Source organism: Corylus avellana, chromosome ca2 (assembly GCF_901000735.1).
Source record: "Corylus avellana chromosome ca2, CavTom2PMs-1.0".
Lineage (NCBI taxonomy): Eukaryota > Viridiplantae > Streptophyta > Magnoliopsida > Fagales > Betulaceae > Corylus > Corylus avellana.
The window spans coordinates 47,011,869-47,024,001 of NC_081542.1; the positions used below are offsets into that span (position 1 = coordinate 47,011,869).

The following is a 12,133-nucleotide window of genomic DNA, read 5'->3' on the forward strand; positions in this document are numbered from 1 at the left end:
AAACAAAATTTTAACACCCTCCAAAACAAGTGTGAGCAAAATATAAAAAGAATAATGAATTTAAAGAGGGGTCCATTTTGAGAAACCAAATCGTATTGTGCCACATCAAGTTGTGACCCAAATAATTGACCCTCTTTTCCTTGGTTGAACAACTCAATATTCATCAATCATGATTTTATCCTCGTTTATGCTAAAGTGACATACACGTCACTCCTGAAAAACCACACCCCCTTCCACTGTTCCTCAACCATCGGATCCATTTTCCACCTCGCCATATATATATAAAACAAAGGGAACAAGAGTGAAATAAGAACAAAACATAATAATAATAATATAACAGTAAGGGGTTAAGAAGGGTTTTTCCCGCTATCAATAAGGTAAGAAAGGGTAATTGGAGAGAAGTGAGAATGCTTACCAATGTGTCTTTGGAGGCGGCCAATATTGATCCTTCGTTTGGCGGTTTATGACAGATTGACTACTTGGACCAAACTACACGTTCAAGAATGACAGATTGAATACTTGGACCAAACTACACGTTCAAGAAGTCATTAAACATGCTTGTTCAACCTTTTCTCTGGCAGGGGCATAGAAGGAATAATGAAGTGGCTTGACTTCCAATCATTCACTGGCGTCAACAATACTTGCCATGCCCCTTTGATCTCGTTAATGACAAGACTTTTTCCAAGAAAAATTAGAAAATTAGAAAATTTTATAAACTGATTCTCTTCCAAGATACCCTTGATGAAAAAAAGAAGAAAAAAGGGCATGCCTTCTTTCAATGTCTCCATGATCCTAGTAATTCTTTCCTTGCTTAGTTTCCTTAGCCTCACCAGTGCACAAGCCCCAATTTACCGCTACCATTCCTGCTCAAATGAATCCACTTTCACCCCCAACAGCACCTACCAGTTTAGCCTCAACCACCTGCTATTTTCCCTTTCCTCCAATGCCACGCGTGAAAGTGGTTTCTACAACGCCACTGCCGGCCAAACCCCCGCCGCCACAATTTACGGCCTCTTCCTCTGCCGTGGCGACATCACCACGGATGCCTGCAGAGACTGCGTGGCAACAGCAACCACAGAGATAGTTCAGCAGTACTGCCCTGTAGGAAAAGTGGCAGTGATATGGTATGACGACTGCATGCTACGCTACTCAAACCGGTCATTCTTTTCCACCATGGAGGAAGAGCCCAGCTATGTACTGTTGAATCTTAGGAAATTAACAGAGCAAGACAGCTTCGGTAAGCTGGTGGAAGCCACGTTGAATGACTTGGTGCCTCAGGCTGCAAATGCCCCATCCGGTGTTAAAAAGTTTGCTACCAAAGAAGTCAGTTCTATGGAATTCCAAACGCTCTACAGCCTTGTCCAGTGCACCCCTGACATATCCAGCTCTGATTGCAATATGTGTCTTCGTGGAGCCATGACAAAGCTACCCAAGTGTTGTGATGGAAATCAAGGAACAAGAGGGGGCAGAGTTCTGTATCCGAGTTGTAATCTTCGGTACGAAACAAACCCGTTTTACCAGATACAATCTGTCCGCACACTGTCACCAACACCAACACCAATGAGTCGGGTCACAAGATCAAAAGGTAAAGTAAAGATTTTCATACCATGATAATAGCAAATACAATGGCATGATCCGTAGGATAAATCAGGACAGGATTATATAGCTGATGAAAATCAAAGTGCAAGCTTTCTTTTCTTCTCTCTTTACTAGATTAAAAAAAAAAAAAAAAAAGCTTAAATAGATTATATTCTCCTTATGCTCACTGTCTAGCCTACTCTCAACTTCATAATTTGATTAAACATTGTCTGGGCCAATAGCTTCTGAGGTAATCATTCTCTGGGTCAATATATATCTGTGAAACATAATTTTGAACTATTGTAAAGCTTAGCATGTTCACAATTTTGTGTGTGTGTGTGTGGTTTCTGCAGGAAAAATTATCACCATCGCCATCGTTGTCCCAATTGCTGTCTCTCTGGTGCTATGTGCTATGATCTACTACTTGCTAAGACGGAGAGCAAGAAAGAAGTACAATGCTCTACCAGCTGAAAATGGTAAAGAAATATTTGATTGACTTTTATTATAATGCCAAACCCTAAACAGACATGGTAACGACTGTAACTATGATATTCCTCAGCAAGTCTATAATTGAAAATAACTTCACACAACAACAGCTAATAACAACAATATCCAACAACACATATATATCTTGTTCTCCAAATAAAACCATCACATAATATCAAATTAACCAAAATGTCTGAATAACAATACCTCCTAAAACCAAATACCACAATATTAATTGTAAACCAACCTAAATTAAATATTCAAGCAAGCAATTTAATCATCTAAAATGGAACTATCAATTTGAAACAATTAACTCCAAAAACCGAAATCTTTACTTTTCATTCATAAACAACCCAGATTCTAAAATTTGCTGCAATTTATCATAACCCAATACAATGTGAATGATTTAACTCATGATTCTGACATCTATTAACATAAACCAACCATCAACTCTGATAAATACTTTAGAACCCTAAATTTAAAGACTTTCAAATTCACAACAAACTAAATAAAAATTTCCTTAAATTGACACCACAGAATGTAAGAATAGATCAGTTTTTTTGTACCTCTACATAATCAATTGAAGTAAAACATGCAATTTGGATCGGGTTGGATCACGGGTCGCCATTGGGTTTGGTAGAATAATCATTTTTCGGCGGTATTGGGTCGAAAGACGACGGCTTCAAGGCTATAAAGAAGGCGGGCCAAGGTGTTTGGGGATTGAATCCAGGCCAAAATCCCAACAGTTTTGTGAGATTTGGTCAGGGAAAGATAAAATCTTCTTCCTCTTTGGCGGCAACGGTGAGGAAGAGGGGCAACGACAGCTCCTTCTCCGCCTCTCATGAATAAAATATGAGGGGAAAGGTTTTTTTTTTTTTGAGATGGAGGGGAAAGGTTTTTAGCTTTGGACAGAGTTTTTCGTTAAATGGGTTGAAAGAACTTGCTCTAACTCAATTTATACAAATAATATGTGTATTTTGAACATATGAGATGCACATATTTTTTAATAGTAGGAACAAAGTTGAAATAAATAATATTAAAAACTCATGTACATCTTACGTATTATTAAAAAAATAAACACATATTATTTTTATAGATTAAATTTAAAGAAATTCTTCCAAAGTAAAACTCAGTCAATTAGTTTTTTACAGCAAGACTTAGTTTTTTCATGTCTGCAAAATGTTATTGTGGTGTAGTCCTTATGTTTGTAAATATTGTAATTCATACTTTTGGTGTAATCCAAGAACCCACACTACACAAAAAAATGTAAATATTGTTAATATGCTTCCACACGTGCGATCGAAGATTTCAATCTTACACCACTTGTGTGCATAGGAGCTAGTGGAATTACAAGCATAGAGTCCTTGAAATTTGATTTGGCTACAATAGAAGCTGCCACACACAAATTCTCAGATGAACAAAAGCTGGGTGGAGGTGGATTTGGTGTAGTTTACAAGGTATGGAACTAGTATTTATTGTTTACTTCTTGTTTAAAAAAAAATTAAAATTAAAATTAGTACTTGTGGTTACAACCATTTACAATCAACTCTTTAGAAGTTAAAAAGTGGCTGAAAACTCCTTATGATAAGCAAAAATGACAAATCACTCCTTACCCCAAACTTTTGTTTAAATTTTTTTACAAAAACTATCAAAGTTAAGTTAAAATTTCAAGTAGAAGTTTGAGGTAGGGAGCAATTTATCATTTTTGTGTGCCAAGGAGAGTTTTAAGCCACTTTGGAAAACTTAGATAGCTAATTGCAAATCGATGCAATCACATCATTCACATGGATTGATTTTACATTTTTTTTTCTTTATTATTATTTTTTTGCAAGAGAATAGTACATAAATAGAATGAATTTAATGCATGCAAAATTCGAAGAGTTCAAAATTCAAAAGCTTCAGATTTTTACACAAAGTAATATGTTCCAACTATTGGTTGAAATACTTTTTTAGGGGATATTATCCAATGGACAAAAAATAGCTGTGAAGAGGCTCTTGATGAATTCAGAACAAGGTCCAGACACAAAGGAATTTAAGAATGAGGTTATTTTGGCAGCCAAGCTTCATCATCGAAACCTTGTGAGATTATTGGGATTTTGCATTGAAGGAGAGGAAAAAATACTTGTCTATGAATTTGTGCCCAACAAAAGCCTCGACTATTTTCTATTTGGTCAGTCCTTTCTAAGCATATGTCCATTTCATTGTTTTTCATACGAGATTAATGCATGGATCCTATTTTGCAGCTCAATTTTTAGTCAACTTTTATCATCTCTTCAACCATCTAATTCGGATTCATTTATTCTAATTGGATATTGAATTTTGATGAATGTGTAGACTCTAAAAAGCAAAGACTATTAGATTGGTCAACACGGCACAAGATCATTGAAGGAATTGCTCGAGGAATTCTTTATCTTCATGAAGATTCTCAACTTAAAGTTATACATCGTGATCTTAAAGCTAGCAACATACTATTAGACGAGGACATGAATCCTAAAATTTCAGACTTTGGTGTGGCAAGGATTTTTGGAGTTGATCAGACCGAAGGAAATACTAGTACAATTGTTGGGACATAGTAAGTACTAGACTACATAATATCTATATATCCATAACTTAAATTTAGGGAAAATTTCATTTAACTCCTCTTAACTTTCATTGCTTTACAAAATCACTCCCCTAAAATTAAAAAAAAAAAACTTTTAATTTAGTGTATCAAACCTTAAAAAACTTGTAAGTTTGCACGGGTTTGGGATTAAATTAGACGACAAAGGGGTAAAATAACATTTATACCCCTATAAAATTTATTAAATTGCAAAATTTTATTAACTAAATAATTTTTTTTTATTAAAAAAAAAAAAAAAAAACCATTGGGGTATTTTGAAACTTTCTAAGGCCTCCGTTAGGATTTCACGGTAGATCCTAACGGATGGGTGACATTGTAAACATTTTAAAGTTGGATATACTAAATTGAGAGTTTTTCATTTTAAGAGGGCAATTGAAATGAGAATGAAAGTTTAGATAGGTTAAATGAAGTTTCTCCTAAAATCTGAGAAAAAATGTTATTAAGGATTAATGATCTTATTAATTTCTTCATACTAAAAATCTAATACTAGGAAAAGAAAGAAAAACAAATGGCATTCTAACCTGAAGAAATTAACATCTTGTCATTGATGGATATAATTAATTCTAAGGTTTCATAATGGTTTAGTGACATCCTTAAGTTGATAATGCTTGTTTGTAGTGGTTACATGTCCCCAGAATATGCAATGCATGGACAATTCTCTGTAAAGTCCGATGTATACAGTTTTGGTGTCCTAATACTAGAGATTTTAAGTGGCAACAACAGTTCTTCTTTTGATCAATCAGACACCGCTACGGACCTATTGACCTCTGTGAGTATGAAAAACATGTCATGATATTTTCTTCTTTTGGATATTCATTTTATTTTCTCAAACTACAACTTCATTTGCTTTTTTACCTCTAAATATGACATTTTGCAAATTGGACTTATAAACTACCAAAATATTTAGAGTTACCTTTAATGCCAAATTTGGCCATTAATTTGGATGGAAAAGGTTACATGTGACTAGCATATGCATCTAACCGATTTTTGGATTACTAATTTTCTATTATTTTGTATAGAAACACACTGTATTTTGAATCACCAAGCAGGATATTCATAATAGTTTGGTAGGATAAAGTATAATTTGCCTTCTTTTTCTTTTGTAACATTACCTCCAAGTGAAACATGCGTACAGAAGGGTGACACTATAAGAACTTTGACCAATTGATGCAGGCTTGGAACCATTGGATCAGTGGAACATTCTTGAAGTTGTTGGATCCAAGTTTGAGAGATTCTTACTCAACAAATGAAGTCATTCGCTGTATCCATATTGGCTTACTGTGTGTTCAGGAAAATCCAGCCGACAGACCCACAATGGCATCAATAAATCTCATGCTTAACAGTAACACTGTTACTCTTTCATCACCTCAAAAGCCAGTGTTTTTCCGTCATAGAAAATCAGAGCCAAACATGCCATAAAGGAGCAGGAGTCAGCTCAATCTACAAGACTACTAGTAAGGCAATGCCATTGCCAGTAGCAAGGTCTTCTTAAAAATTTGTCATGTCATGAACCAGACAAGAAAGAAAATAATGGGGAAAATACGCCCCAATGCATTTACATAAGCTTGGTTGTTTGACATCTTAACAGTATTTTACTCATCAAATTGTTTGATTTAACGTTAAATTTTGATAAAAATGTTGGCATTACAAACTTGCTAATGATGCAACATTCATGGAGTTGTCATGCTAAGCAGTTTACTCTGTTACTTGATTGATCATCACCTCAACGGCCAGAGTTTTTCCTTCGTAGAATAACAGAGTCAAATGCGCCAACAAATGGGCTGGAAGCAAATCAATCTACAAGCAATTCAGGGCCATTGTCTGATCATATTTTTCTCCTTTCTCTTGGGCCTGATACAAAGGGCTTGCAACTCACTCATATGGGCTTGGGAGACTCACGAACCTGCAATGGGCCCCAAGATCGACATAGCCAATTACAGCCCTCGTAATGACTTCGACTTTTTTTTGTCCAAACTTTTTCAATGTACTTCATTTTGGGTGAGGCTTACATGCGCTACTTCCAAACTACCGCAATCTACGGTAGTTTGGATGGAAGGGTGAGATTTTCTAATGGATTTAAATATTAATTTTTTAAATAAATAATATAAAATTCAATATTTAATTTAAAATATTAAAATATTAAAAAATTAAAACTAATAAAAAAGAAAATAAAAAATGAAACCCCTTGGTCTCTCTCTCTCTCTCTCTCTTCCCTGAAATTCTTCCTCTCTCGTCAAATCTCCCTCTCTCTTTGTTTCTGAAATCTGTTAAGGAGAGGGCGATTAAATAACGAACATAGAAGGAGAAGAAAGGAGGTGTAGATGACAGAGAAGGTGAAAACAGAGAAAAAGAAAGAGGAAAGAGTTAGGAAGCCGGTGGATTGGGAGCAGGTGGCGTCAGCGTGAAGAATAGAGAGGAAAAGAGAAAAAGAAGAAAAGAAAACAAAGGGGTGGCCGAAACCAACCGCAGGCCTTGGGGGTGGTCTGCCACCCCAAAATCCAAACTTTTTTTTTTTTTTTTTTTTTTGTGACTGCATTACATGCCTTTGGCCATGGGTGATTCGTCCATCCCAAACCAACCATTCTTGGCCAAAATGGGGTGGTTGGAACCACCCCTCGACCAAAATTGTGCACCAAAAAAAAAAAAAAAAACAAACAATCAGAGCATAATTTTACCAAACACTTTCGAAAATCATATACACAAAAAAAAATTTCAATCTTTGCCTAAATTTTCTGCAATTATAGGCCAATAATATGGTACCCACAATCAAACATCACAAACTTCAGATCTGAACTTGTGAGAGAGAGAGGGAGTCGCCAAGCATAATGACGGGGAGAAACTGCAGAGGAGTATTGATTTTTCTTTTTCTAACTATTGAATATTTTAATATTTAACGAATTTTATATTATTACTTTTAAGAAAATAATTTTCTAATACCCCTCAATAGATCTCAACAGTCCAACTAAACTACTGTAGATTGCGGTAGTTTAGTTGGACCGCACCTAAGCCTTGCCCATTCATTTTAACATGGGCAGTCCTAAACGAATTACTTATTTTCCACGCATTGACTAAGTTCGGGCAAGAATTTAGTACTTATTAAAAATAGTTGAAAAAATAATTTTTATTGCCGCATCCTTTTAATTAAATAATAACAGTATATCTTTCAAAGGCCACTGGCCCAGTCTACTCGGATGGACGATGCTTTGGGGCACAAATTTGCGTTATTTATTTATTTTTTTCCGAAGTATTTTCCCAACTTTGACTGAGATCTGCGTTACGAATTCGGTGGTTTGACTTTGCTAGCGTCACGTCAATGAGCCCTTAAATTGCCGCCACCATGGGCATGCACATGCTGCTCGTATATATCTGAGTTAAATATTATTACAAAATCAATCCTAGAGTCGCCGAGAGCAAGTGGTTGGTGGTGAGGATCATGGGCTTCAACCTCTGCATAACCCTTGTGTTCTTCTCCATGCTGATCACCTACCATAGCCAAACCGGAACTGAAGCTGCTCTAACTTACTTCGACCATTTCTGCCCCAACACAACTACATCCACCGCCAACAGCACCTATCGATCCAACCTCAATCACCTCTTCGCTTACCTTTCCTCCAACACCACCAGCAACTTGGAATTCTACAACGCCTCCGCCGGAAACTCCATCGACATGGCCTACGGCCTCTTCCTGTGCCGTGGCGACCTCCTTGCCGGAGCGTGTCGAGACTGTGTTGCTGGGGCAATCGAAGAGATAGTCGTCCGCTGCCCCGACGAGAAAGTGGTTGTGGCTTGGTACGATGAGTGCATGTTACACTACTCTAACCGGTATATCTTCTCCACCATGGTCCCCGACCCTACCTCTTACCTTTCGAGCTCACAGAGTGTTTCGGAGGTGAATCGGTTTGACGAGCTAGTGAGGGCGACAATGAATGATTTGGCAATCGGCGTTTCAAATGTTGTGTCTGGAGCCAAGAAGTTTGGGACCAAAGAAGCGAAATTCACGGCGTCACAAACGCTGTACACCCTCGTGCAGTGCACGCCGGACCTGTCGGGTTACGATTGCAATAGATGTCTTGAGATAGCAATGACATATTTGCCGGGTTGCTGTAGTGGAAAGAAATGGGTCATAGTTCTGTTTCCGAGTTGCATTCTTAGGTATGATGTGTACCCGTTTTACTTGACGGTAAACACATCGGCGCCAACGCCAAATCCAGAACTTGCTCCTCCACTTCCTAGGCATGGTAAGTTTCTCTCTCTCCGGTCTCCATCCAAAATACCATATTCCTGCAATTTACAATTCACATGGTTTAGAATTGTTAAATTGGCATTAGCAATTTCGGGTTGAGATAAGTAACTTCATAGGATTTTAAAAGTGATGAATAATTTCATGTGATATGCTTATGCGTAACAAATAACTTATTGGGGAACTCTATAAGAGGCTCTAATATTATGTTAAAAATTAAAAAGATAAAAAATGGTAAATTTAATAATTTAATCTTGAGCCAAAATCTCGGCTCTAATACTAAATGTAACAAAACTTAGTTAGAACTCACTTATGAAAATTGGCTTGCTCGATGTAGGGTATTTAAGAGCTTTTTATATATATATATTAAGAATATGAAACACCTAAGATCGTAACATATGTGATTGCACAATAGCATAAGGTTTTGTCCCGACTACTAGTCAATAAAAAATTATTGTTATTGTTATTTAAAAAAACACCTCTAATTCAATGAAATGGGAATAATATTATTTATGCAGGAAAAGGTCAAATCTCATTGGTTGCAATTGTTGCCATTATTGCTGCAATTTTTGTGTGTTCGATGCTATTCGTTATGGGCTGCTTCCTTATCAGGAGAGCAAGAAGGAAGTACAATGCCATACAGGAAGGTGATGGTAAATAATAAATTATATCATTTTATGCATTCCTATATATATATATTTGCTAATGTTACACTTGTTGTTACTTACATTTCTTGTTTTCTTTTGCAGCTGCTAATGATATTACAAGAACTGTAGAGTCATTGCAATTTGATTTTGCTACAATTGAAGCTGCCACCAACAACTTCTCAAATGATAACAAGCTAGGTGAGGGTGGATTTGGTGCAGTTTACAAGGTAAATACTATTTTCAAGTCAAAGACATTGACAAACAATTCATAAATAAAGAACACTCCTCAAAACACAAAATTGTTTCATATTTATATCACATCATAATACATTTTCAAATTAAAAAAAAAAAAAAACACCCAAAATACATTAACAGACATACCCTAATGATTTTCGTTATTTGTTTACTTTTTGGTAGGGTAGTATTTCTAGTAATGCAAAATTTGACAATGCTTAAGCTTTTGTTGTTGGGACTATAAGAATTGTAAATAGTAATTTGTTCAAACAACTTCTTAATGTACATTGCAGGGAATACTTTTTAATGGATAAGAAATAGCTGTAAAGAGGTTATCAAAAAGTTCTGGACAAGGAGCAGGAGAATTTAAAAATGAGGTTGTAGTAGTTGCTAAACTTCAACATAGAAATCTTGTAAGGCTGTTGGGATTTTGCTTGGAACGAGAAGAAAAGATGCTTGTCTATGAATTTGTGCAAAACAAAAGTCTCGACTACTTTCTATATGGTTTGTCTCTTATAGGCACATGTCTAATTTTCTTGTATGACATATGAAATCAGGTCTGAGTTTTCATTTTAAAGCAGATCAAATTAATTATTTCAAGAAGGGCTCATTTTACAATTCGTTTAACTATATATTAACAGATTCATTGAGCATTGTGCAGCTTAATTACAAGAGTTGAAGAGATATCTTTATTTTTTTTTTCTATAATTAATTTGATATATCATCCTAATTGAATGTTGAATCTTGGTGAATATATATAGACATTGAAAGACAAAGACAACTGGATTGGTCAACACGTTACAAAATTATTGAAGGGATTGCTCGAGGGATTCTTTATCTTCACCAAGATTCTCGGCTTAGAATTATACATCGTGATCTTAAAGCTAGTAATGTTTTGTTAGATGAGGATATGAATCCAAAAGTTTCAGACTTTGGCATGGCAAAGATTTTTGGAGTTGATCAAACTCGAGGAAGCACTCGTAGGATTGCTGGCACATTGTAAGTAATTTTAGCATTGCATTGTTTATGTAACACAAGTGAGCATGCATGTTTTGTAGCTAACATTTATGTATCAATGATTTTGGTTTGTAGTGGTTACATTTCTCCAGAGTATGCCATGCATGGACAATTTTCTATAAAGTCAGATATATATAGTTTTGGTGTCCTAATTCTTGAGATTATAAGTGGAAAGAAGATTAGTTCTTTCAATCAATCAGATGGTACTACTAGACACCTTTTGAGCTATGTGAGTAGTATGAACCAACCATTCTAATTTTGTTTTCGATGTTGCTACAAACATCATCACATTCGTGTGGAGGGAATTAAGATAATTGATTTTTGTAATATTACTTAACCAATTGATGTAGGCTTGGAAACTTTGGGGGGATGGAACGCCTTTGGATTTGATGGATCCAACATTGGGAAACTCCTACTCGAGAAGTGAAGTCATTAGATGTCTCCATATTGGCTTACTATGTGTACAGAATGATCCAGTTGATAGGCCAACCACAGCATCCATAGTTCTCATGCTAAACAGTTACTCAGTTCCTCTGCTGTCACCTCAGCAACCGGCATATTTCTTCAGTAGTAGTGCAGAGCAAAACATGCAATTAAGGGAGCTAGGCTCAAATCAATCTGGAAGCAAATCACTACACTGGTCAGTTGATAAAGCATCTATTACTCAAGTATACCCTCGGTAATGTGTGTGGGAAACGCTTCACTAGAAGACGAATATTGTTTTGTAAAGTTTAAAAGCCACCTACTACTTTTAGTGTTAGAATATATACTATGAGATTTGATTTTAATGTTTACTGTAATTGATTGTAATTTCCTATAATCATATTTGATTGTATCTAAATCTAATTTTATTCTTTACACTTACTATTTTGTATTCTCTTCACCTCGCAATAAATAAAAACATTTTATTTTTTTTATTTTTGGTATTGTAATCTTAATCAAGTGAATTAGAGGAAAAATGTAATCTTTAGAACTTTATCATGTGAACGTATGAACTGCCTCAACCATGCACGGGACAAAAGTATTTAATTTGGTCATCGAAACCAAAACACTTCCTAAATTCGTTCAGTTTGCCAAGACGGCTAAAGTTGGGCCAAAAATAATGACTTTTAGTAGGTTGAGAGAGTACACAATTTCGGGTGCGAAAAGCAAGTAAGAAAGGAACTAGGGATGGACCTACGACAGTAGTGATTTCACTTGATGAAAGCCAACACATTCACGTCAGAGGACCAAGAATCTTTGGCAACTCAAAAGTGGTTTGATAATTGACACCCTTTTCGTCCCTTTAGTTGACAAATTTGGTTCATGATC

The 12,133-nt window shown here is 35.8% G+C and overlaps 1 protein-coding gene, 1 long non-coding RNA gene and 1 pseudogene across 2 annotated transcripts; 2 read left to right on the forward strand and 1 right to left on the reverse strand.

Moving 5' to 3' along the window:
* Positions 1–37: 37 nt before the first annotated feature.
* LOC132171946 (uncharacterized) lies at positions 38–502 on the reverse strand. Its single transcript, XR_009439096.1, has 2 exons — positions 416–502; positions 38–267 (listed from the first exon to the last, which is right to left on the reverse strand). It is a non-coding gene; the product is annotated as an uncharacterized LOC132171946 (long non-coding RNA).
* LOC132171935 (cysteine-rich receptor-like protein kinase 25) lies at positions 261–6,353 on the forward strand. The gene is made up of 7 exons (XM_059583352.1): positions 261–1,585; positions 1,932–2,054; positions 3,400–3,521; positions 4,018–4,234; positions 4,399–4,636; positions 5,303–5,453; positions 5,858–6,353. Exons 1-7 carry the CDS (start codon positions 742–744, stop codon positions 6,101–6,103), a joined length of 1,941 nt encoding a protein of 646 aa, XP_059439335.1. The 5' UTR covers positions 261–741; the 3' UTR covers positions 6,104–6,353.
* Positions 6,354–8,117: 1,764 nt separating this feature from the next.
* Positions 8,118–11,505, forward strand: LOC132170047 (cysteine-rich receptor-like protein kinase 10; annotated as a pseudogene).
* The last annotated feature ends 628 nt before the right edge of the window (positions 11,506–12,133 follow it).